The sequence below is a fragment of the Camelus dromedarius genome, chromosome 26 (genome assembly GCF_036321535.1).
Source record: "Camelus dromedarius isolate mCamDro1 chromosome 26, mCamDro1.pat, whole genome shotgun sequence".
Classification (NCBI taxonomy): domain Eukaryota; kingdom Metazoa; phylum Chordata; class Mammalia; order Artiodactyla; family Camelidae; genus Camelus; species Camelus dromedarius.
In genome coordinates this window covers 2,175,853-2,202,814 of record NC_087461.1, presented here as the reverse complement: position 1 = coordinate 2,202,814, position 26,962 = coordinate 2,175,853, and the positions used below count along the sequence as shown (strand labels likewise).

General features: G+C 48.8%; 1 protein-coding gene across 2 annotated transcripts; it reads left to right on the top strand.

Annotated features, from left to right (window-relative positions):
* Positions 1 to 16,327: 16,327 nt before the first annotated feature.
* On the top strand, positions 16,328 to 25,024 carry KLF6 (KLF transcription factor 6). 2 transcript variants are annotated; one of them, XM_031444811.2, is made up of 5 exons: positions 16,526 to 16,665; positions 18,397 to 18,464; positions 19,418 to 19,991; positions 21,405 to 21,528; positions 21,999 to 25,024. In XM_031444811.2, the coding sequence occupies exons 2-5, from the start codon at positions 18,414 to 18,416 to the stop codon at positions 22,048 to 22,050; spliced, it is 801 nt and encodes a 266-aa protein (XP_031300671.1). In that variant the 5' UTR covers positions 16,526 to 16,665; positions 18,397 to 18,413; the 3' UTR covers positions 22,051 to 25,024. The 2 variants fall into 2 exon arrangements, with proteins under 2 accessions (XP_010996514.1, XP_031300671.1); XM_010998212.3 differs by lacking the exon at positions 18,397 to 18,464 and having other exon boundaries at positions 16,328 to 16,665.
* The last annotated feature ends 1,938 nt before the right edge of the window (positions 25,025 to 26,962 follow it).

The window sequence follows — 26,962 nt, the reverse complement described above, 5'->3', positions numbered from 1 at the left end:
CCGTGGGGGAGACGGTTCACGTCGGAAGTGCACGGAGGGAGAAGGCGTGGATTGCAGGTCTTCACCACCGTCTGGGCCAGGACGTAACTGATGAGAAGCCGTGCCAAGTCAAACGGGAGAGGGTTCGGGACTTGGATTCCAGCTAAGAGACTTCGCCTGGAGGGACTGTGAGACCGTATGATGGGAAGTGAGAGAAGCAGGCAGCCCTCTGTCCCTCTGCTGTAGGGGATGCACGCCTCCACGCCAGTGCCCGGGGGAACAGGTCAGGAGAGGGCCTGACGGAGCAGGGGGGCTGGAAGCTGTCAGGTGACCCGATCGTCGCTTTAGTTTGAGCAGAAGCAGGAAATGACAGCCCGGTCCCTGCCCAGCCCACAGGACCTTGATAAGCAGAAGCAATTCAGGAGTAGACTGTATTTCTCAGGTTCCACCTGGGACGCCGAGATCCAAGTTATTTCTAAAGGCGAGGGAGGAACCAAGTCATGCCTGGACTGATTGAAAGCCTGAAATTTGCCCAAATCTACTTCGTCCTCCCCAGGTTGTGCCTGATTGTAACCCAGGCCTGAGGCCCACCTCCTGAGGGGGGCGTGTCTGACAGGAGCCACGCCCCCCCAGGAGTCTCAGGCTTCAGCAGGAGGGGGTAGGAGCACACTTCCACCTGCCACAGCAGCAGCAGCGTCTTCACCATGGTCCACGTGAAGCACAGAAGGAGTCAGGGGTCTTGGCACTGATCACAGATGCACAGGGACCGCACGGGGCATCAGGCGGACGGTTACAACCAAGCCTGCCTCAGCCGGGCTCATACCTGACTCACACAGAAGGCCACCTCGGGCTCAGGGGCAGGAAGGCAGGGTCCTGCCCATCTCACTCATTCTTTACAACTGAGAGCAAACATTTCCTTCACAATTGCAGAATGCCTACCTCCACGGTGTATGATTCTCCTGAATGCAAATAAGATGTTAATTATTACAACTTAAGTGATGCCTTTAGAGTGGAACTCTGGATGAAGCTTTAACCCACACTTGAGAGAGCAGCACGGCCAGAATGGAATTCTCTATGGGAATTCTGAAAGAGAAATGGTGGGAGCCCAGACCCGCCCATGTAGGCAACAAGACTTAAATTGGGGCCCAGCCACGACTCAGTGTTTGTCTACGGGTCCCCCTGCACCGCAGGAAGTCCTCCCCCCACTGATAAGATGCTGTTTCATTCTTACTCTAAGGGGACTGTGACACCCAGTGAGTCACCCACGTGGCTTCCTGCAGGTAAACCTGGAAGGTCCTCCAAGTGGGTCTCAATGACTGAGAATCTGACCCAAATCACGTCACCATCGAAGGCAGCCCAGGATAGCGTTCCAGACGTGTGTGGACTGGAGGCCTAGGTTCTCCTCCTCCCAACCCCCGCCTGTGTCCTCTGCGCTCTGGACCCTGTCTTCCTGTTGATCTGACCAGCGGCCCTGTCTGGAATCCTTCAGCTGCTGAGTTACAGCGACTTGCACAAATGCTAGCACTGAGGCAGAAGCATCCTGCCCTGAAGGCAGCATGACCATGAGTCACACAGATAAATCCTTTAAAATTAGCCCCGGGAGGTCTCAGGGGGTGGGGCAGGTGGTGAATTCAGGGAGCATCAGACCCCGGTCCTGCAAATAGTGCCCACTTGATTTCATGGTTCTAGGAAAGAGCTGTAGAGGGGTTTTTTTGTTTTTTTGTTTTTTTTTTAAACTGGAGGGAGGCTCAGAGATCATGCCATCCAACACCATCACTTTGTTGATGTGGAAAGGACAGGCCAAGATCAAATGGTCACTGAGGAGCCACGCCAGGCAAAAGTTCAGGTCTCCGGAGGTCCGCACGGCGGGAGCAAACCTCTCCATCTCGGGAAGCCAGCGTGCATTTGTGCTGGAGCTCTGGGGGCAGGAGTAGATGAGGACTTCCCCGGGCAGGGCTGCGGCCCCGCTTACGCTGCCAGGCAGGCCCCATCCCTTCCACTGGGGCAGCTTCGGCCGCAGCACAAATAGCAGACACGGCAGCCGCAGCTGCCAGAACCGCGCAGTGGACGTTTCCTTCTTGGTGTTAGAAGGCGAGCGTCTCTCTCCCTAAGAGCTTGTTCCTGGCAACACGTACCAACAAGGCCGCACACGCGGTGACAAACGGTGCGGGTCGGAGTCTAGCTGATGACATTCTTGGTACTGAAACAGGAAGTGACTCAGCCACGACAGACCGTGTATTTTATTCCGTTGTGTTGGCTCATTTAAAAAAAAAAAAAAAAGCTTATCGCAGGGCAACAGCGTTTTGTTTTCTAAATAATACATTTTCTTTGGAGGAAAAAGTAACATAGAGATGAATGTTTTGAGATTTTAACGAACTGTTTTCTAGGAAATTAGGTCAGACTTCCTCAAGTGATACATCATCATTAATATATTGCAAAATAAGTTCCGCAAGGATTATACAGAATCAAATGAGTATTTTTTAATGATGGGAAATTCATGCTAATATTTTTAAGGACATGGATTCTAGTATTTAGCTTACAGCTGCAAAACCATTTACAGCTGTGACCAGTAGTGTGACTGCTGTTAACTGGAGGCTTACATTTGGTTAAGGAGACCTGTTAAGACATTAAAAGGTCCTGAGTTTTTAAATTTTTGCTAATTTCAGAATTTTTGTTCATTAGGACCAGGGCTGAGCTGAAGTTTATCTTTGTCCACTGAAACTTTACAAATTGATAATGTAAAAAAGGATACTTCAAATTTTTTTAAATGTTAAAAAAATTCAGTCTTTGTCTTCTAATTCCAAAAAAAAAAAAATTCAATTAAAAAAAGATGTGTTTCAGGACAAATGCTTAAAACACGTAAACAAATTTTCATATAAACAACTGAAGTTAATTGCCTAATTAAATACTGAGAATATGTTACAGTTCACGAGGGTATTCAAAAACAAAGCCTCTTCTATGGAAATGTGCTGAAAATAAGTAATAAACATGTGGGAGGAGCATGTATCTCTGTGGTAGAGCGCATGCTCAGCATGCATGAGGTCCTGGGTTCAATCCCCAGCACCTCCTCTAAGAGTAAATAAATAAATAAACCTAATTACCCCCAAAAAATAAAAAAATAAAAAAAATTTGATCACTAGACGCTCACAAACTCCCCCACCCAGGCCTTAAATGATTCAGAGAGAGAAGCTTGCTGACAATGGAGGTAGCTGTGCGGCATTTCTTGTCCATCGCTGGCCTTCCAGTGACCAGAACCTCCACCTGCTTCATCATTTACTTCACAAGGAATCTCTCACATCCCAGGATGCTATACAGAGTCTGTGGGTGGCCCAGCCCTGGGACCACGTGGGTCCCACTGTGGGCTGGAGGCCATGCCCGGGTCACAACCAGAACCAGAACCACAGTACGTGGGCCCTGCCCATCCCTCCTCTCAAAGACCTGCCGTCTCCCCTCGTGGGAGACTCAGGACGGCCCTGCTTCAGTTGTCCACAGCATGCTCTGGCATTAAAAGGCTCTTAATTTTTTTTTTTCTGCTTTTTCCTCCTTAAATCTCAGAATGAATAGTTTCCATCTGTAATTGTTGGTTTTATAAACAGTGAACCAGGAAACTCAATGTCTCATTATCTCTGAAATGATTCGCTCATTCGCTACATGTAACTGGGTTGATAACAGCTGAAGACTCACTTCACTTTGTCTGCTCAAAGAAAGTTTCTTTTCTTATTTGCTTTTACTGTTGGTCTGTATTGCCAGTTATCTGCTCTTTCCACACTCTGCATAGATCTAATTTAAGTATTAAAAAAAAAAAAAAAAACTCAGATACCCAAGGCATTCCCCTGGATTGGCAGTTTCAAAAACGCATGTGGTTTCAAGCCGTCATTGCAGATCTGAGGCAAATTATCCCCGTAAATGTGTGAAAAATGGACTTTCCTAAAGAATGTCTCATGGTGCACATGAGCTAAAACCTATTCAAGAAAACCACAGTGCCTGACTTCCTCTCCATTATTTTCCTGGAGACATGAAGTGTCTTTGATAATTTTAGTCTTCTAAAATGACAGATTCCTTCCATTTGCTTTTTGGAGGATCGTGTTTCCTTGCACTCTGCCGTGCACTATTTTACCTTAAAGCATTAAGGAAGCCTGTCTCTGCTCTGCCATCTGGAAGGGCTTCTGGGCTCAGGAGAGCAACACAGCTTCTCACAGAAGTTCAAGGCTTTGTGGTCATATGCTCACTGCACAAAGCGACAGTCACACCATAAGGTTTCATGCTGCCATGACAACGTGTGATTTCCAAGTACCACTTTTTCTGCCAGGCAGCTCCAGGATTTAACTCCCAAAGAGATGTTGCCTTTCCACAAGGTAAGCTTTTAAAATAGTGCTATAAATAGCTCATCGCCCAGAGGGTTTTCTTTCAAGAGCGGGCTGTCTGCGGATAGGTAATTCTAGCCGAGTATTTGCTACCTACTCCATCCCTAAAATTAATTATTGAAACTCTCTTGAAACCTGGCATGTTTTTATGAATCTGTTTATCCCAACAATACTAAAAGTGGTCTAAATATACTCATTCAGGCTGTGATTTGCCCAAAGCCAGCTGCAAACTCTAACATCCCATGAATGAACTGTCCACAAGATAGCCAGGTGACCGCTGTGTGGGTGAGTGTCTGTGAGTGTGTGTGTGTCTGTGTGTGTGTGTGTGTCTGTCTGCAAACAGGAACATCTGTGACTGTCAGAGTGTGTCTGTGTGTCTCTCTGTGTATCCACTCCCAACCAAGACTTTTTCTGGGGAAATAAGAGCCAAGCCAAGAAAGAGATCAAGGAAGACAGAGAATACTGGGACCAGAGTCACAGGGATGGGCTGCACGGGCGTGCCCCCAGCCCAGCCTGCTACACACTGGCCACCATGGACCCCGCACAGTGGGGACACTTGGGAACACTCCTGTGGCCTGAGGCTGTGGAAAGGGTAGAGTGTGACCTGACGTCCCTGTCATCACACAGAGAGGGAAGTGTTCGCCCTCCAAGACTTCACCCTTCGCTCCGCGCCCATCCCTGAGGCACCGGAGGAGAAAACGGACCTCGCTGGTCACAGCTGATGTTACCCTCAGTTTCTATCCCCGGGATCTTCGCAGGAGTCAGGCTGAATTTGTCATTGTGCCTTAGACAAAATCGTGCTTACAATTAGCAGAACTTCTGTTATGAGCGAAACATACACAAGCTCATTTAATTCCCAGCCAGTCATGTAAAGGAGGCATGTTTTCAACTGAAATTCAGAGGAGCTGAGAAATGCGTCTGCAGCCAAGCAGCTGGTCCGTGCTGGAGAGTGGACCCTCTTCCTTGGCACCGAGTGGTCAGCTGGCGACAGGAGTTCAGTGTCCCCCGTTTGAGGAGAAGTTACTAGAGGTCGTCAACCCCTGGTCACCTGGACCAGCTTGCACGTCCTTCAGTAACAGCAGGAAACGGCGGAGAGTACCAAGCCCTTTGCTGTTGAAATTCCAGTTCGGGGCTGACACCTAAGCCTCCACCTCAGACACCCCTTCCCAGAGCCCTTCACATGTGGTGAGGACTCCTGGACGGCTCCTCCCCGTGAGATACCTCGGAGCCTCTGGCTCAGGGAGGGCGTGTGGACCCCAGGCTGCCCAGGGCCCCTGGGAGACTCGGAGCCCCGAGGCTTCCTTGTTCGTGTCTAGTGACTCCAAGAGAAGGAAAGGATCACATATTAAACGGAGAAGTAGCCCCTCCAAGGACCCAGTCAGGCCAAGGATGCAGTCGTGCAAACGGCCCAGTCGTGCAAACAGCCCAAGCAAAGACTTTTTGCTGGGAGTGAAGCCAGTGTTTGCCCCCCTCTCAGCAGTTCTGGCATCACAAGAAATAAATCTTGAAGAACAGTCGCTTGGGGGTGTTCTGGGCTCTTGATCAGATCCACAGAAACGTGAAAACCTAAAGCAGAGATGTTCTACTGGCTTGGGAAGTGTTAAGCAAAACCATGAATGAATTGGATTAAAAAGCCAATTTTATCTTTATTTCTTAAAATTAGAAAATACTCTGAGGTTACATCATTAACCTGTGGATAAGTCCCTGTTCTTGCCTACAGTCACTCAGGGACACATTCATTCAAAAAGTATTTATTGAGTAGCTGCCATGTTCTAGGCATTGTGCTAAACGCTAACGACAAAGACATAAACCAGCATCTAAAACCCTGAGTATCTGTACTGCTAAAAGTGGTGCCTACACCCTGGAGGTACATGTAGGGCTTGTCTGCATAGAACAGTGCACACGCTGGAACCCTGAGGATGGTCTATACAACCTCCCTCCTTTGACATTTCATTTCTTGGGAAATTTTTTGTGATTGCTAAGTTTTCAGAAAGCATTATCGGTGGTTCATTTCTATTTAGAACATGGTAGATCAAACTAAGATTAAAGGCATCTATCAGCAAACGTAGGCACAACTTATTTACAAGGGCAGACTTTAATCTTACTTACAATCGCAGATCTCCAATTATTTTACTCAACCGTTATTTTTTTCATGTTCTCGCTGTTTCTGTTTTTTTCCTTGAACAGTGTAATGCTCAATGACAGGCTTTGGATTTATACCAAATGCATCGATCATTAATCTTCAGCAATCTCCCCTTTTCTCTTTGTCTTCTTAGAAACTGTAGCTCTGAATCTTAATTGTCAGAGGCTGCCTTACAGAGAAGTCGGCGACATTACTCGCCTTAGAAAACTCCCTTAAGAAGGGTGCCTGCTGGTGTCTGCAGAGGCAGGAGGGCTGGCGGAAGGCTCAGGGACTGCCTCCTCGAAGTGGACGGTCTAACAGGGAACACAGGGCTTCACAAGCAGCTGTAAAGCAGGACAACCACGAGCCCCAGACAGGTAGACACTCGGAACGTTGGCCCTCCATGTGCCATTTCCAGTGCGGTTGATTAAGTTAAACGTCCGACTATAGCCATGAACTCTATCCATCTTTGAAAGTCCCGTGGTGGCAATGAGATGTGGGGATGGGACACAGTGCCCCTTTTTAGGGAGCTCACAGGTCTCGGGAGGAGAAACGCACAGCGATCTGTGGTCACCACACAGAAGTGACAGAGGACGTGGCGAGGTGCCTGGCACTTACATGGTGTGATAGAGAAGGCTTGCAGAGGTGCGTTTGGGCCGAGTCTCAAAGGACCAGTGGGGGGACAGGTGCAGAGGGCCTCCATATTCAAAGGCTGGACACACACCCAACTGACCAAGACACAAGGAGCTGGAGGAAGCAGTGGCCCCAACGGGACAGCCTAGTGGTTCCAGCAGCCAGGACCATGGGCGAGATAAAGGAATTAAGGTCAATCTTTATTTACACAGCTCATCACTCCAGACCCGAGGAGGGGTGACAGTTTACCTTTCCTCCTGTTACCCAATCCTGGTGATTGTCATCAAAAACAAATCCACCATCTTTTCTCTGTATCCCCAATGCTACTATCCCACGGCACCGTGGTCCTGCCTGCAGGCCTGGCCCTCAGACTACCCTGGTCTGGGTCCCAGACCTGTCACCTGAGGCTGCAGGGCTTAGGCTGTGAGCAATGGAGCATCTCCCCACCCCACCCGTCCCAACGTTTCACCCTGGGCTGCAACTCACAGCCCAGTGACCCCAGGCGAGTGACGTCACCTCTCCTCACTTCAGTCTGGACCAAAGTGGGTAACAATAGCCTTTATCCTGGAGGGTCATGCTGCCAAATGCATAGCGTCACCTTCCCCTATTCCTAGCGGGGTGATTTTGAGCATCTCTTGTGCCTTGATTTCCTCTTAACTTGGCAGTGGTGGGGTGGTCATGAGTATTTACATGGATCATCCACAGAAAGCACGTAACAGTAATTAGGAAATGACAGGGTATCCATGTCTGTTTCTGTTCAGCCTGTCTCATGAGAGTTGCTTAAGGCATTTACTGTATTTCGCCGCCCAGCTCTTCCTTACCTCTAGCCAGGCAATCTTGCCATTGTCCACACTCCCGCCAGAATCCCTTTCCAAGAAAACTCTACCCACCTCCTCCAGCCTCACCCTCCCAGTGCCCACCTCCACGGAACACTGCACAGGTGCCAGCACTGCTTCTGGTCATTCCACCTGCTTGTCACCGCGGGTCAAGACCAGCACCATGTGCTCCCCGTGCCTTCACCGGAATCAGCGTGTCCTCTCCGCATTCCCCCGGCACCGTGCACCCCTGTGGGAGCTCTGCTCTGCCTTCTCCAGGCTGACGACTCAACACTGGAATGCTGGACGGAAGGGGGCCTTATTCCTAACCCTCATCCACTGGCCAGAATTCTGTTCACCTCTGCTTTCAGACGTGTATCCTGTACAAGCAGCCTTCAACATGGGCGTCCGACCCCCTTCTGTTTTTATCAACATTCCGTCAAGCTTTTATGGGAACACTGAGACTTGTGCCCCTAAAGATGGAAGGATACTAGTTTTTTATCAGAACAAAAGGATTAAACCCTAAAAGCAACCATATTATCTTTAAAATTTTAAGTGACATCTTTGCTGTCCAAAAATATTTACTGTTGACAGTCTAGGAAATTAGGTGGCATCTGCCACAGCCTATTATCCTGCCACTAAAGTACTGTTTACTACAAGCTAACTTGTACTGTTCTCATAGACCGCAAAAAATCCGACCTCCCAAAAGATATCCACATTAAATCCCTGGATCCTATCAGTGTGGCCTTATTTGGAAAATGGGACTTTGCAGATGTAATTAAATCAAGGATCTTGAGATGAGCTCATTCTGGATTTCCCAGGTGGGCCCTAAAGCCAATGACATGGGTTCTTAGAAGAGCAGGGAGAGATTTGAAACAAAAGAGGAGGAGGCCGTGTGACCAGGGAGGAGGGGTTAAAGGGATGTGGCCACAAACCAAGGAAGCAGAAAGAGACGAAAGGGTCCTCCCCCTCACCATCCAGAGGGAGCAGGTCCCTGCCAGCACCTTCATTCAGACTCATGGCCTCCAGAACCATGAGGGAATAAATTTCAGTTGTTTTAAGCTATCAAGTTTGCAATTTGTTACAGTGTCCATAGGAAACTAACACATGATTAAATATCACCATCATCCACCACCACCATCAAGCACCGCCATCACCATCACCATCACCCACCATCACCCACCATCAACCACCACCATCACCACCAACCACCGCCATCACCATCACCCACCACCACCCCCATCACCCACCATCACCATCACCCATCACCCACCACCACCCCCATCACCCACCATCAACCACCACCATCACCCATCACCATCAACCACCGCCATCACCATCACCCACCACCACCCCCATCACCCACCACCACCATCACCATCACCCATCACCATCACCCATCACCCACCACCACCCCATCACCAATCATCACCACCACCATCACCATCACCCACCACCATCACCCATCACCCACCACCACCCCATCACCCATCACCACCACCATCACCCATCACCATCATCCACCACCACTACCATCACCCATCACCACCATCAACCACCACCATCACCCACCAACACCAAGAGAACTTCCTCATGGCTCTCACAAGTCAACTTCCATGTCTACCCACTAGAAGCAAGCAAACATCAGTTTTTCCTGTTTTAGAACTTGACTTGGTCTGAATCTTGCAGTAGGTACTTGTGTGCGCAAGGCTTCTTCCACACATTCCAGTGTTTCTGAGATGTTACCATGCTGCTGTATGGGCGGCAGTCTGCTCCCTGCGTTAACGAGCGGTACCACAACACACAAGAACACCACATCTCCTGGTGATGGACACCTGGGCAGCGTCCAGTTTTTTACTACTGTGGATAACCTACTATGAATGATCTTGTTCAAATTTCTGTGCGAACACATTCTTTCAGTGCTCTTGGTTAGACGGCTGGAAGACGGAAGGACTGAATCACAGAGTAAGTGTACGTTTAGTTTTATTAAAACAGCCAGACCTTTTTCACAAGTGGTTGTAGCATTTGACACCCTCACCAAGATGCAGCAAAGTTCTGGTTGCTCACCACACAACTTCACCAACTCCTGTTGTTTCAGGTCATCTTAACTTTAGCCTTCAGTGGCTTTTATCTCACATTTCCCTGGTGATGAATAACACCAAACACGTTTCATGTATTTACTGGCCATAGATATGTACTTCTTGTGAAGTATCTGTTCAAATATTTCCCCTATTTTTTATGTTCTTAAAAAGAAGTTATACAGCCATGTTCTCCTTCCACTCTAATGACAATAAAAAGCCAGATAATCTACAAAATCTTCATTTCCTTCAGCCTGTTTAAGAGCAGATGGCCACAGGCCCTCACGTGCACTGAATCTCAGAGGCTAAGACTCTCCGAGGAGAAAGGGCGCCATGCATGAACCATTTCACTGGTGGCCAAGGAACAAGACAGCCACCTCAGGAGAGGACAAGGATGCTGTGAGAATTTGTGATCATATGCCTGTGGGCTGGTGGGACCGGACCGCCTGGAGGAAATGGGGACCTGAGACAGGAGCTCACAGGAAAGGTGGGTGGGCAGGGCAGTGGAGGGAGAGGGAGGGAGGCGTGAACCCCACCCACAAGCCCAGACTCTCCTCTCTAAGGAAGCAGCAGAGCAGGGGCCCAGGCCCGCAGGCGCAGCCCGGAAAGCAGGGCTCATCCCGTGCCGGGAGAGGGGTGGACAACGCTCCCAGCTACGCTCCCCTCCAACAGCCCTCCTCCGACCACACAAAGCCTGGCTGCCCCGGCAGGAAGAGGCTCCCCCTTGACAAAGCCAAGCCTGGAAGCCCAAGTGCAGGGAGCCAGCCCCAGACTTTGAGGCTGCGGTCAGATCAGAACTGAGAACACATCCTGCTCGCGGGGTGGGCCCGCAGGCAGGCCCCGCCCCTCACCCCTTCGTCAGAATCTGGATGCTCCCTCCCAGCTCTGATTTCTGAGAGTTTGTATCTTGATGGGTCTCTCTGAGCTTCATCTTCTTTTAAAGGACATCCCTGAGGCCAGGCCCCCTAGGACAGTCTCCCTTTTCATGAACACAAAGGCAGCTTACAGTGAGGTGGCTGAGGTGACGCTAGGAAGGTACCCACCAGCCGCACCCAAGGGGAGGGGTCCTCAGGGCAGGGCACTCACTCTAGGATTCTGCTGGCCACAAGCTCCTTGGATGCCCATCCAGTTGGAGAATTCCTGTTTGAGAAAGTCTGGACAGGTGAAAAGTTCACAGAAAGACAGATTAAAATCTTCATCCTGCCACGGACGCAGTTTAGAATCTTGGGCAAGTCACATATTTTCTCTGAAATTTAAAGTTCTTTTTTTTTTCCCTTAACTGTAGATTATAACGCCTGCTTCACAGGTCTCGGGGGGCACTAAACAAAATAACATGAAGAGGGTTTAGCATAGGGCCCATCTCAGGGTATATATTTGTGGAATGTTAATTAATTCTCCTCCTTTTTTTTCTATAAAACTTTGATGTGTCGCTGAATGTTTTCCCACTGTCATCACACATCCCAGACTTTCACATGCTTTAAAAGAGGGCTACTCATACTGAGGTCTTAGATACATACAAATTCTCCCCCTCGGATGCCCCAGAAGCATCACGGCCACTGTCATGAGCACACTTCACATGCTGATAAATTAAACAATTTAAATGTCTCTTTAAAACTATCAATAGAGAACTTGCCTTATTAGCTATTCTCGGCACTAATAGTGATTTTAAAGAGTGGATCTATAGCTCAACGTGATTTGGTCACTGATGTTTTGGTAATGACACTGAAAACAAAAGAAAATCAAAGTGGGTCCTTGCTCAAGAGTCAGAGCATTCCGGGTCCATGTATCGGGGGGCACAACTGGAATGATCCTTAGATTCATGACTCCTCTTAAAAGCCCCTCTTGAATTACCTAGAACAATAAGATCAAAACTGCTCAAAACAAATAAACCACCCCATACATCTTTAAGCTGAAAGATAGATTTAAAATGCACACTATATTTTAAACAATAGATTGTATTTCTCTAAATGTGGCAGAGAACTTAGTGGTATAAAACAGACAAGTGTAACGGGACGTGTGAGGAGAGAAGGAAGGTGGAGGAGGGAGTGGGGTGGGCGAGAGGAGATGACACAGGGTGGCTGGGGGTCAGACACCTCCACCGCCGGGAACAGGAAAGGACCCTGATGCTGTCACATGGAAGGGCCCTAACCCTCTGAAGACAGGAGAGATGGAAAGCTTGAGAAGGAAAGATGGGGTAAGCAGGTGGGCTGCGATCATGCTCACCAGCTGGAGTTTGCTCTTTTCTCTCCAGGACTTGGGGATGGAAAAGGTGGGGGAGCAAGGCTCTTCAGTGTGGGCTCAGACAGAGATGCTCTTCTGGCACTACTGGTCCTGACTGTGGGTCCGACGTTGAGCTTAATGGCTACATGACCTGCAAGGGTGAGTTCATTGTACTGTCTGCAGTCTCTCATCAATTCAAAAAAAAAAAAAAAGAATAATAAAATATACAACCACAGCAAACTTAGAGATGGATGAGTGTTGAATTCACGAATGGATGAATGGTGGATGTTGACTGACTTCAAGTTACTCAATGACTACTTTTTGCCGTGAAGCAGGGATTTTAATGCATTATCTCTTTCTACTCTATCAAACTGATTCTAATAGTTAGACATTTTTATCTCCTTGTAAAGGACGTGACCAAGTCCACACACACGGGGGGGTTACTAGAGTCTACAGTCCATCTTTCACAAGTGCCACACGTCCCCCTCTTTTGACTTCTGTGGCCCTTCTCTGTTGATGCTTTTAGGTTTCTTTCTTTCTTTCTTTAATGGAGGCACTGGGGATTGAACCCAGGACCTTGTGCATGCTAATCATGCGCTCTACCACTGAGCCGTACCCTCCCCTATCTTTGTTGATTTTTTTAAAAAACTCAGGCGGCACTAGGATTGCTTAGATCGCACACATCCTCCTTTTCACGTAGGAAGCTGTTATTTCCCCACCAAACAGCTACATGCACCCGGAGCGGTAACAGCGCTGTTTGAAGACATCTCCCTCCCTTAGTGCCGCCTGCCTCCCCGATCACAGGGAGTTTTGCCTTTTTTGTAAATGGTGAGTCCCAAGTACCTGGCCAGTCATAGGGTGTGACTAATCTGTGCTGAATGGCTAATGGGTGCAGAGGAAGGCCAGGGCTCATCCTCGCTTATTCTCTTTGAAATCCACCTCCTGTTTTTACACTTCTTATTTTCCTGAAAACTACCATTTTGAGTGTATCTATATCGTGTCCAATTAGATTCACTATTTTAAAAATAAACTATACAATATTTTAAGAACTGGGAGGTACATGTAAGAGACAAGGACAAATTTACCCTCTATAAGAAAGTAGATAAAGAAATGTTTAAAACAATAAATAATTATCATGAAAACATCACTAATCATCAGGGAAATGCAAATCAAAACCAGAATAAGATACCACAGCTGTCAGAATGGCCATCATCAAAAAGAACACAAATAATGTTGGTGAGTGTGTGGAGAAAAGGGAACCCTTGTACTCGGTCGGTGGAAATGTAAATTGGTGCAACCAATATGAAAAACAAAATGGAGTTTCCTCAAAAAACCAACAGACAGAACTACCATGTAACCCAGCAGTTCCACTCCTGGGTATACATCCAAAGAAAATGAAAACACTAATTTGACGAGATACATGCACCCCAATGTTTACAGCAGCATTATTTACAATTGCCAAGATATGGAAGCAAACGAAGGGTCCATCAACAGATAAATGGATGAAGAAGATGTGGTGTGTGTACACAATGAAATATAAGTCATAGAAAAGAATGAAATGTTACCATTTGCAACAACATGGATGGATCTGGAGTGTATTACGCTTAGTGAAGTAAATCACACAGAGAAAGATAAATATTGTATGCTATCACTTAAATATGGAACCAAAAAAACCCCAAATAATGAATGTATCAAAACAGAAACAGACTCACAGATACAGAGAAAGAACTAGCGGTTACAGTGCAGAGAGGTCCGGGGAGACGGGATTAAGAAGTACAAACAATTATGTACAAAATAAATAGGCTACAAGGATATATTATACAACACAGGGAATATAGTCAATATTTTGTTCTAACTATAAACGGAGTATTCTCTTTTAAAAATGTGGATCACTATGTAGTACACGTGAAACTTCTATGATACTGGAAATCAACTTCAATAAAAAATAAACAAGATAAAATAAGTACTACTAACAGGAGAACAAAAGAATAATGAACTATCCAAAAGGGTAAATAAGAATACTGTAACCGTGACACCCACGTGCACTGCACAAAGAGCCATCATGGCATCTTCACTTGGACAGTATCTCCCTCCCTTCACCTAAGTCTCCTCCGCATGGTCCAGGATGCTTGCCTTCCCCTGCACATTCATCAGATTCTTACAAGTTACCAAGAAAACCCTACTCCTGATATAAGCGCATTCTTGGAAACATATCCCAAATACAACCAGCTGCTTGGTCACCAGGGGATTGGCTCATCCTGTGGATGATTCAAAGCAAGCCAGTCCTATTCCTGGAAATTAGAGTCAAGGTGCTTGCCCCACCTGTGGAGGGCAAGTCACTCTGTTTCTGGGGCAAAAATAACACAAACACAGGCCAAAGATCATTTTAATCAATTCATTATGAGTCATCTTCACAAGACTCTTTAATAGATACAATAATATAATAAGCTTTCCTAATGTGATTGACAAGGATCCCCACCTAAAATAGTATAGGATCATAGTTTTGGTATACTTGAGTTTGCTGAAAACTAACATACAAAATCCTCTCAAAATTCTTTTGCAGACTTCATTTTTTTAGAAACTTTATTTAAAAGAGTGTTCACTAAACTCTATTTTAAAATAAAAGTGAAGGCAGTAGCTATAATTCTGCTTTCCATTTCAAATTTTAAAAGGCTCATTCTTCGTGGTCTTGGCATTTTTCTTGAAATGAACATTATAGTATATTTCAGGAGATAATTTATATTAAAAAAAAAAACCCACATTGAATGTCCATTTCAACCTAATTTAAACTGTTCACACATTCACTAGGGAACTCAGTCTAGTTGTTGACCTTGGTGAGGGTCTCTGCATCTTCTTGGAATGAGGACTCTTGTAGGGTAGGTGACAAGTGAAAGGGCATTTTTTAGAACCCCAGGTCCCAAACCGTAGTGGCAACAAATTGACCTGGGGAGCTTATTCAAAACACAACGGCTGAACACAGTTGGAAACCCCTAGCTTCTGCTTCTGTAGGCTTGGGACCAGACCGTGGAAGCTGCAAGTCTAAAACGTACACATATGCAGTGGAAGGTATTCTAGTCCGGGGACCCTACTGAGAAGTTACAGGTGCCCACATTTTTAAAGGAAAAACGGGTTCCCACAGAATCAAGAGTGTAAATAATCCCCCTCAAGAGCAAGCAGATCCAACCTGGGCCTCCCTGACCCTTCTGATCCTTTTCCTGCAGGTTAGGCAGGCATCGGGGGCCCAGGTGTGCTGGCCAGGTGCTCGCCCTGTCCCTGTAAGGGGGTCTGAAGGAGGGATCTCAGAGTCACACACAGCATATCCCAGCGGTTCTGCAGCACCTCAGGCCCCTACCTGCCGACCCTCCCGCCCCTCACCACACCTGTGAGGCCGCTCAGCCCACTACCCCTGGGTCGCAGGTGCCACCTGAGGACTGGGGGATGAAGCTGGTACAGAGGGGGACAGATGGGAAACGGGTACTAAGAAGGGACGGAGAGGGGTGGAGGGGATGGAGGGTAACAGAGGAGGACAGGCCGGCACCGAGGTTGGAGGGGAGGGACAGAGGGGACCCGGCCTGGCTCCCTCAGCCGGGTGGCAGCACACTGAGAAGGGGACCGGGGCAGGGGACGGGGCCCGGCTGACCGGCCTGGGTGACGAGGACCAGGGACCAGCCCGGGTGATGGGGACGAGGACGGGGATCGGGAAGACATGGGGACGAGGATCGGGGACGAGACGGGAAGGGGCACCCAGCTCCCCGGGCCCGGCCGCGGCGCACTCAGCCGCTCGGCCGCGCACCTCCCAGCGCCGACTCCTCCGGCGCGCGGCGGCCCGTGCCTTATATACCCTGCTAAAAATAGCCTGCGAAGCCGCCTTCCAATCAGAGCCGGCCGAAGTTCGAATTCAGCCAATGGCGAGGGCTGTGATGGAGAGGCTCGGTCACGCCAGGCGGGGCCGCTGTGAGCCGCCGTCCGCCATTGGCCGGAGCTGACATCATCGTCGTGCAGCCCCCGGGCCGGGCGCGGCGTGATTGGGCGGCGCGCGGGGCGGGCGCGGGCGAGTCACGTGGGGAGGGCGGGGGGGCCGGTCGGGGAGGAGGGGAGGCTGGCAGCGGAGCTTTGAATAGGGAAGTTTTTCAGGGGTTACGTTTGCAGTCAGTCCGGTGTTTGCAAATATTGTGTGGGCTCGCGAGCGCGTCTCCGGGCTCCAGCAGGATCCGAACCCGCGGCGCCTAATTGCTGCGCACTGAGTTTGCATGAACTTCCCCGGCGCTGCAGGCACGGCTGCTGCGCTCCCGACTCCAGACCGCACACCTCCCTGTTTTCACAACAGCAGTGACTGTCTTTTCCAACCCGACATGGATGTGCTCCCAATGTGCAGCATCTTCCAGGAACTCCAGATTGTGCACGAGACTGGGTACTTCTCGGCGCTGCCCTCCCTGGAGGAATATTGGCAACAGGTAAATAGGAATTTTCGTGGGCCAGGTGCCCCGGTGCGCCGAGGAGGGAGTGCATGCACTCACCGACAGGACGGTGTGTGGTTGGAGGTGCATTTCTTTTTCTTTTTCTTTCTTTCTTTTTTTTTTTTTTTAATGGTTTGGGTAAATTTTTAAAAATTAAAATAATTAGTCTTAAAACGTACTTCTGCTGCCTCCGGTGCGGAAGGCACTTTAAAGGGGCCTTTTACGGCGTGAAGCGGAGTTGTCATTTGAGTGGGGCGCAGCAAGCGCTTCGTCGCTCCGAGTGTTTTTGCCCGTTTCTGGGGCTTATGAACTGCATCCGCCGGAGAGCAGAACCAGCTCCGGGGCCTGATCCCGGCCCCAGCCTTTGGCAGAAGTTTGGTGCTTGTACCAGCTCCAGACTCCACAGCTGGATCTGGTCATATGAACTTGCATGGACTGCCAAGGGTATTTTTTTTAAGAGATTTTGTTTTTGTTTTTGCTTTTTGGTGTTTCTACATCGAGGGCTTTTTTTTTTTTTAACTAAGAATTTCACCAGCGAAGTCGTCCACTAGCTCCGTTTCTCTACCAGACCATTTTCAGTTTCTCTAACCTTCCTTTGGAACCCTTAAGATTTGCCTCACTCTGCCTTGTTTTTCTTACCTGCTTCTTTTGTTGACCGAAAAAAAAAAGCCAGTGTTTGCACAACCAGTGACTTATCAGTCATATGACAATGAGCCGGTCTGAATTGCTTCAAGTCTGAGTTGGGGAAGAAGAGTGTCTGTTTCCGGCATTTTTTAGTAGAACTGGAATTTTTGGCATTGGACATTTAAGAAACTTAATTCCCACCCCCCTTCTAATTTGTGAGGATTGCCTGAAGGGAGACAGATTCTGACACTTGTCCCATTGTCTTTAAAAGATAGAAAGAAGGTTTGGGGTTGTCTCTGCCCTACTAGGCTGTTTTCTTTTGTCACAAAGTGATTTAGCTGATCAGATATATTCTGTGGGTTTCAAACCCTAGCAAGCTTTTAAGGGAGGTGAAATGCAAACTGTTAAAACCTTCACATGCCTGCTTAATTGTTCGCAGCCCTCTCCTGCCCCCCCTCCCCTCCCTGCTTTTCCTCCTAAAGAAGCTGCTTCCTAGGACGTGATTGAAATTGATCTAAGTAGTTTCCTTCGGGCGTTTGGGATTTGGGCCACAAGCCAGGCCGAGCGCTCGGGTCTCCTTCAGAGGCTTTTAAACTCTCCGAGAGCTTCATCCTGGCCCCCAGTGCTCGTCAGCATAATGGAGATTTTAAATTAGCCAGATTATTAAAGTTTAACAAGATCTCCATCTCTGTGCTTGCCTCTTCCTTGGGAGCACCCATAAAATACCCTGCCGTCTGGCCTCAGAACACTCTAGTATACTTTGTAACCCAGGCATCTAATTTTAGCGGTAACAAGCAAACCATGATTGTTTTTCCCCCTCTGCTTGCTTCAGCTTGCTATGTGACAAGTCTGGGGGGAGGGGGACGGTATGTGCTATATTATTGCAGGCAGGCTGCTAAGTAAGCCAGCGGGAGCCCTTTGGGTGGGCTTTGCTAATCCTGAAAATGATTTGCTGAGAAGAGCAGAGTATGCTGTAGAAAGTACATCTGTAGGATCGCGGGAGTATAGGCAGCCTTATATGGACATGCAGGCTGTAGATCCTAGTGAAGATAAGGGCAGACATAATTTAATCCTAAAATGTTTCCTACCATTTTTCTTTTCCAGTGGCTAGAAAGTTTGAGATGGTGGGGAGAGGGGATGCTGGTCTCTCGGCAGTTGTAGCTTCTGGAAAGGTTGGTTGTGGGGCTGGGGGGGCACCCTGTCCATGACACACTGCATGTATATTTGAACCGGGTCCTTTTTTGGCTGCTGGTCAGAATTTCAAAAGGAAGTCTGCTTTGGCATTGCGTGAAAGAAATAGAGTAATGACTCATACAGTTGTACTCTTGGCCAGTAGATAAAGTTCTTGTCCACTGTGGGACTCCCAGCAGACCCGGGGAGGAACTCCCCCCCTGCACCCTCCACAATAGCAGATGGCCATTCTGGAATGACTTCTCCACTCCTGTTGTTGTCTTCCTCTGACCACGGTGGAAGTCCTTTAAGTTGGGTGTGCGCACAGCCTTGCGCTTGGGAATGGCATTCTTGGAGAGCCTCCTAGGTCCTGGCTCTGCAGGAAACGGGTGGTTTCTCTGCAGCTCCTTTGGTGTTCCTGAACCCAGACCATCAGCTAGCTGCGTCTGCTCGCTGACTGTGGCCCTGAGCTGTCAGCTGCGTCTCCAGAGGGAGACACGTGCCTTGTCAGAGCACACGGTGTCAGTGTCTGTGCCTGTGCCTGTGCCTGAGAAAGGAGGAGGGCAGGGCCTTTCCTGGATGCACAGGGCTCTCGAGACTGTCAGATAATCTGGTTAAACCTGTCGAGTGGGGAGGTGGTGTCTGAGGCAGGTTTTCTTTGTGTGGTTTACAGAAACATCAACACTGTAACTATAACAAAAAGCGGGCTCCGTGACCCTCAGCCATTTGGTCCAACTTGGGGAAGCGGAGAGATGTTTCACCTCCGGCTTTTCTGCTGAACTTGTACCCATTCCTAGAAACAGCTTTCCTCTCACTCTCCCGTCATGGGTTCTTACAGTGACAAGGCCACACAGTTTATCTGCCCTTGACTCCCAGTGTTTTTGGAAATGTGCTTTCGGTTCCATTTTCAATAGTCGTCACAATCACGTGCCTTCTTGTGGTTCCTTTCACACAGACCTGCCTGGAGTTGGAACGTTACCTCCAGAGCGAACCCTGCTACGTGTCAGCCTCCGAAATCAAATTCGACAGCCAGGAAGATCTGTGGACCAAAATCATCCTGGCTCGGGAGAAAAAGGAGGACGCGGACCTGAAGATGTCCCCCAGCCCCCCTGAGGATGCTCTCAGCAGCCCCGGCTTCGGCTACAACCTAGAGACCAACAGCCTGAACTCGGACGTGAGCAGCGAGTCGTCCGACAGCTCCGAGGAGCTTTCGCCCACCACCAAGTTTACCTCCGACCCCATCAGCGAAGTGTTAGTCAGCTCGGGGAACCTGAGCTCCTCCGTCACCTCCACGCCCCCTTCTTCCCCAGAACTGAGCAGGGAGCCATCTCACCTGTGGGGCTGCGTGCAGGCGGAGCTGCACCCCCCGGGGAAGGTGCGCGGCGGGACTGCGGGGAAGCCGGGCGACAAGGGCAGCGGGGACGCCTCCCCCGACGGCCGCAGGAGGGTGCATCGGTGCCACTTTAACGGCTGCAGAAAAGTTTACACCAAAAGCTCCCACTTGAAAGCGCACCAGCGCACCCACACAGGTCAGTCCCTCCTGCGACCCAGGCGGGGGGCTCCTGGCGGGTGCCGCTGAATCACACCAGCCCTGGGAGGGGGCCGGGGCTCCACAGGAGACTGTCAGAGCAGACACATCCTCACCTCCTCATTCTTCCTCCAAGAGAGTTGGGTCTCTGGGGAGGACAGATTAGGAGCTGAAAAGCTGGACATGTGTGCCCAATGAATGCTTATCGCTTTCAGATTAAACAGACAAGAGGTAAATCACATTCTCCATCTCTACCCCATCCCCTACCTACTCCAACCATCTAGGTTTTCAGGGCCCTTTGTGCCCTGTCTACAGTGCCCATGCATAATGTTACGTGGAATGGCCTCTGATTTTTGGAAATGAAACTTAGGGGTCGGGAGTGGGTGGCTGGGTAGTGAGAGCTCACAGCGCTGACCGCGGTGTGGGGTCTGAGCTCCAACTGTCGATTCTGTGAGGCCATGTCCACCTGTGGGTACTTAGAATTTCTCTGTCATGCTGCCTTTGTTTTCTGATACCAACTTATAAAAATAAAAATGACTTCTTACAGAAGTACCACCACCCAGATCATAGTTCCATTTGAAAGGCCCATAACGGTCTAGGATCACTGGTAAAGAATCAGGAATTTTCGAGCTGGAAGGGACCTGAGAGATCAAGTCATGCAGACTCTCATCTTACCAGCAATGAGAGGAGATCTCTGAGCCCTCAAGTCAGGACCTCGGAACAGCCGAAGGCAGAGCCAGGACCGGGGCCTGGGTGCCCTGGAGCTAGGCTCAGCACACTCGGGACTGGCTGTGGCCAGTTTTGGGTTTTTGTTTTGTATATACTCAAGTAGCACTTTTAGTGAGTTCCTATTTATAATCTGACCAAGGGATGAAGTCGACTGGGTCTTTCGGTTGTCATTTAGAAAGTGCTTTGAAGGCCTTGGAATGGGGTTTCCCAGAAACTCATGACCTCAGTTTTGGAGAAATGTTGTTTCCTGGAGGAAACTACAAAGCCTCGTTCCACAGGGGAGTGAGTAAGGGACAAAATAAATGCTAGAGAGAAACCGTTTCCATGGAGAAAGCAATAAAACCCTGCCCTCGCCGAGGCTGCGGGTCCAGCGAGCTGACACATCGCCTCGGAAGCATGTCTCCCGTCTGAGTAATCTCCGCGCTTACGCGGTAACTGATTACAGCCGTGAGGGCCCAGTTCCTCCCCCGGCAGCCGGAGGCCTGAGGCTAGGTCAGGAGTGCCTGCCGGCTACCTCCGGAGTGCCAGCCCGCAGCCCTGGCTGAGGTGTGCTCTGAGTTCCCGGCGGCAGAGGCCCCGGCCTGCCGACGGGCCCTTTCCTCCCGCGCCCTGTCCTGCCAGGGAAGCAGCCTTCCCTCACGCTCCAGTGCAGTCACAGCGCGCCTGTCCTGTTCTCTCTTCCCAGGAGAAAAGCCTTACAGATGCTCATGGGAAGGGTGTGAGTGGCGTTTTGCAAGAAGCGATGAGTTAACCAGACACTTCAGAAAGCACACTGGTGCCAAGCCTTTTAAATGTTCTCACTGTGACAGGTACGTGCATGAGTCGCAGGGGTGCGGGGGTGCTGTGCCCGGAATGGGGCAGGCACGCGGTGAGCCTGAACCAGGCAGGCGTTTTCCTGGCCTGGACTGGCATTTCTCTTCCCCGCCCAAGAGGGTTTCAGAAGTCTTAAAGATGCTGCTTGTCCAAGTTAGGAAGAACCACGGTGCTGAGTGCCTGAGACGAGGGTGACTTCATTTGCACTTTCTGAAATGGGCCTTTAACAGTTTTCTAATCTGAAGGCCAGACAGTAAAGTCCAGTGAAATTCCAGAGAACTGAGTGGAGCCCTTCTTCATTTATACTCCCCTCAGCTGGAGTTTCCTGCACCAAATATGGGTGGTGATGACTCAGCGTGGTGACCGCCACCCTCCCCTGGACAGGGCTTAGATGGGGAGTGCAGGCGAGGTTGTAACCCCGGCGGGGCTGGAGACCTAACGTCCGGGACCCCGATTCTCTCTGCAGGTGTTTCTCCAGGTCCGACCACCTGGCCCTGCACATGAAGAGGCATCTCTGAAGGGGTGGAGCGGCGAATCCTGCAGGCTAAAAAGGCTTCCAGGCTGAGACGGCCGTGGAAGGAGGGTGCGTGTCCCAGCCAAAGCCATTTTGCACCCTACCCGGTCGCCTACAGGACCTACTGGGAAGGTCTTTCGAGGGCGAAAAAATTCATGTCAGAAGCGGCGGAGCACCGCAGTGTGTGGTGTTTGGGTGGCCCTGGCCCGCCACTGGTACCTGTCCTCCGAGTGGTCCCTGAGCCTTTGCCGTGAGCATGTGCACTGAGAATGTTAATGGTTGGGTGGGCTGTATGTGGAGGGTCTCCCACAGACTGAGTGATGAGGCAAGAGTCCTTTTCCTTGCAAAACTGCAAGAGACAGAAAAAAAAACGTGGTTTGAATGTTTTGTGTGTGAGGCGTGTTCCGTGCGTTGAGGTGATGACCTCCAATTGTTTTCTGGGGGGGTGTCTGCGCCTTAGAGGGGAAAAAGAAAAAAAAGAAAAAGAAAAAAAGAAGGGAACATGTGGAGGGTAGGAGTGGGCGGTCAGGACCCTGGAGTGGCGAGTGGGTGTGGGGAGGGGAGCGCCTCTCCCTTCCGAGTGTGAGGAGAACGTTCGGTGTCTGGTTCGGCTCTGAAACGTGCAGTGTGCGATGCGAGTGGCCTGAGCTGCTTGCTGCCACAGCGTCCATCTGTTACCCGCTGTATAAGCTGTGTACTTACCAATATAACACATCGGTGACTCTTCCTTATAAGACAAACGTAATGCATGGTCTGGGGAATTATCTGCTTTTCCATTTTTCAATCAGGACTCCAGTTCTGATCCAGTTCACTGAGCAGCTAAGATCCGATTGGTCGAATTCGGTGAACCCTAGCTGTCTGGGCCTGGCAATACACAATCCTTCCCCCACTTCCATTTTGTAACACTCCCCTTACAGAAAGGCATTGTGCAGCACAGGACTGTTTTTGCAATGGTTCCAAATTTGAATTGCCTTTCTGGAGAATTTCACGATGCCCGTGGAAGATGTGGGACACGCTGGGTGTCCAGAGCGCTGGGGCTGGGGATTGCTGGTCTAACGTGTTACCTTAGACTCAGAACCTAGAATTCTCAGTTGAGTGGATAAAACCACTAAAGCTTAGAAACTGTTTTCTCATGCAGCTAAGTGTCTCTTACTTATGCCTTGAGGACTAATTTCTGGTTTCCTAGCTGTTAATGCACTGTAGGTCTTAATAATGGTGCCTTATGCAAGTGGCCCCTCACGTGGGGCCTCCTACAGGGGTATGGGTGATGATGCTTCATTAAGGCTCTTTTTTCACCTGGCGTTGTACTGTATCCATATATAATACAGAGAAAAGCAAATCTATTTAAGGTCCTCCTTCACAGAGTCAAATAGATGAACACCCCTCAAACAAGTCAGTATTTCCTCAACAGTTCAGACAACTCGACTGTCAGTGTTAAAGTGGAAAACACGAGATGTTTGGAAAATCAGACCATTTCTGCCCCCGTGAGGCTTACATACAGACTTTGCACAACAACTGTATAGATCCCACACCGGCTGTGTTTAGTATGTAACATTTTCACACGTATTAGAGATACAGAAGTATAAAAAACAATAATGTATTTGCTTAAAAGGCACAAGTTTCTCGCATATCTATCTAGCTATCTGTTGGTAACACAGAAAGTATATTACTTTTTTTTTTTAAGTGGGCGGAATTCTTGTGTATGTATATTTGTGCGTATAGTATGTGTATGTGTGTGTGTGTGTATATATATATACATATATAGATAATATATAAATATTTTTTTAAGGAGAAGTTGAATGTTTAGCTAGAAAATTCCACAGCCTGTGAAGAAAGTTTTCAAAATGGCCGTAAAGGAAGTAAAAATGAAAACAACTTTGGTCAAGGCTTTATCTTTCATTTAACGACTTGCTGCAGGCTCCTGGCGTCACGTCTGTTGCAGACTGCCGGCTCGCTCGTCGTGATGGGCAGGTCTGGAATAGGGTACCTGTCTGTGGCCATGCAGATGTGGCGTGAACAGAATACTAGCCCACTGGCTGGCCTCAGACACACGAAGGTTTCGATTTCAAACGCCAGCCTTATTGAAGATCTAACCTAAGAGCAAGCTCATCACAGGGATTCTTTTGTAGACACTTTTTATGCAGATATAAAGCTATTTTCTCCAGCACATAGGTTCTTCCAGTTTTTCCAACGGGTAATTGCCCCAAATTGGCATGCCGCAGTGTGGACAGCTGCTCCTTCATCCCGCTGCTGGCTTGTGGGTGCAGATCATTTCTTTATATATATTTATATATGTATATATACACATAGGAGTCTGACTGGGCTGGTATTTTGTTTGATCTTCCTGGAAATGAGCGATGGTGAGAGCTCACATAACTGGTTTTTTTTTGTTTGTTTGTTGGTTTTCTTAAAATCTGGGCTGATGGATACACTTCCCTAAAGAATTCATTTCATTTTGCTGAGGGGGTAAAAATGCACTTTTCTTTTGGCAATTCCAAATTCCAACTTGATTTGCTGGATTTTGGAAAACTCCTTTTTTGGCCCTGCTGTGTCCTTAGCCATAACAATTCTATGAAGCAAGAAGGTAAACAAAAGACAAAAAAAAAAAAAAAACCCAACTTGCACTGGCTTGTCTCGCTTATGAAACACCGTGGAGTGGTTTGGGTGGGTGGGGCCGGGTGCCATGTATGTCAACGCCTGTAATTTTCATAATAAGCAGGTACATCAAGAATGACATTCTGTTCAGGTGATAACTGAGCCTCAATCAAGCAGAAACTTTTTGCTTGACATTAAAAAAAAATTTCTATTAGTGAAATTTCTTTTTTTTTGGAGCACCCTGTTATCTAAAGAATCTTTGTAAGATTTTTTGTAAGATTTTGTTTTACAAGATTTTATTTGAAATTGTTTTTTGCAAGATTGTTATATTTCTGTATGAATGTATTTTTTATTGGAATAACATAAAAGAATTCTTATCAGCATCTTGAGAGTCTGGTTGTTTTTTTCTTGAGGGGAGGGGGAGGGTGGTGGTGTTGAAACAAATTCCTACTGGATTAATCACCCCAGCTCCTCCCTGGGAAATCCTTGTGCAACCTGGGAGCCACTCACCTGCCTCTCCTCCCTCCAGCTCGGCCTGCAGCCTGTCCCCAGGCTCAGGTGGAAATAGGAGCCGGGGGTGCTCCCCTGGTGTGCCCTGAACGCACTTCTCCAGAGACTGGCCACCATGCTTGGGGCACAGGAGGAAACACTTGCCGTGTTTCATCTTCCTGTCACTCCAGCCAGGGGAATAAATTGCAGAGGCATCTGCACAATGTGAAACCGACACCTCGGCTCACTTCCGCGTGCGCCTGAAGCGCTGTTCCACGGCCGGTCAGAGCCCGGCAGCCTTCCCTGGCCTGGGCCGCGCAGCCGGCTGAGATGTCACCCAAGAGGGTGAAAAGGACAGAGTTGGGACAGCAGGCCCGCAAGCCTCCCCCATCCCTGGCCTTCAACCCGCTCTTCCTCACCCCTCTTCCCCACTCCTGCTCTGGACAGCCCAGCAAAATACGGCAGAGAGCAAAAGAGCAAAAGATGGTTTACAGGGTCACCAGGTGATTTTCTTAGAGCGAGTGGGATGCGTTAAATGTGGAATCGGATGTAGACTCTGAAAATAAAAAAGCTTTGGGTTTCCTAGAAACATTTCACGAGAGCAGCTTTAGGTCCTGGTTTTGCTGCGCGGCGGGGCCTGGTCCGTCGTCTGCAAGTCCGTGCTCAGCGCGCACTGAGCTCAGGCGTGCCGGTCAGATCAAGGTGTGCTTTCCAGAAGGGGCTACAGCGTGGAGTTTCGGAGGGGACACGCTTCTGCCCCTTGCCCTTCGTTGAAGGAAGTTCCCGGCATTGGTTGCTGAGGGCTGCCGTCCCTGCTCGCAGCAGATCTTCGGCTCAAGCACCGTGGTTTGCACGCGCTACTGCTCGTCTTACCACTGGGGAGGGGAAGTTTAAGCGTGCCCGCAGGTTAGGAATGTTAAGTAATTTTCTCTCTAGAACCGCGGTAAAAATACCAGGCATTTGAGAAGAGCCGCGGTGTGGGAGGGTGCAGGAAGAAATGCAGTTTTTGCCAGGACTCATGGGTGTGCTGTGTTCCGAAACACATGTCAGGATGACTAAGAGTTGGAACAGTCGAGCGCTGCGTGGGCTAAAAAAAGGCTTGACAATGCGTTCCCAGCTACTAGTAAGACTCGACCACTTTGTCATGCGGAGACTATGCCGAACAGCTCAGTTATGTTCAAATAAGCTGCTAAGGGAGCCGCCATGCAAGGGATCCGCTGTAAACCAAGGGTATTTATAGAAGGACAGAAAAATTTCAGTCTGCTTACCACAATTTTTGAAACCTAGCTTAAAGAAAGAATGTGTTCCCGTTCGAGCTAGCTGTGTGCTTTTGGACAATTTGCTGAGCTACACTGGACCTCAGTTTTCTTATTGCTACAATATTTTGGGCTAGGTCACATGTGTCCAGCATTTTAAATAGCACTGCAATTCTGTGGTCTGTGAGTATAGGGTGGACTTCAAATTACACGTTCGCCCTCTTCGGAATGCTGGGCTCAAATCTAGAAAGCTTTCTCCTGTGCTACAGTAGAAAGTATTGTTGAGAAAATTGCTCTGACTTAGAATGGAAAGCAGGACTTTCTCAATTGCCCCTTGCCCCTTTAATTATAGCTAAGTTATTTAAGCATTTGGTGCTTTATAACATACCATTTTTTTTATTAAAAAAAAAAAAAAAAAGCTCTCTGGAAAGTGCCATGGTAGACCTTGTGGATCCAAAGGCTCTCAAGTTCTCCCGACCACGATCATGTGCCACACTCCCCGGCGGACATGTGTGCCCGGAGGGCGTTGGAGGCCATGGGGGTGGGGTTGTTTACTTCTATAGTTTAATTGCTATG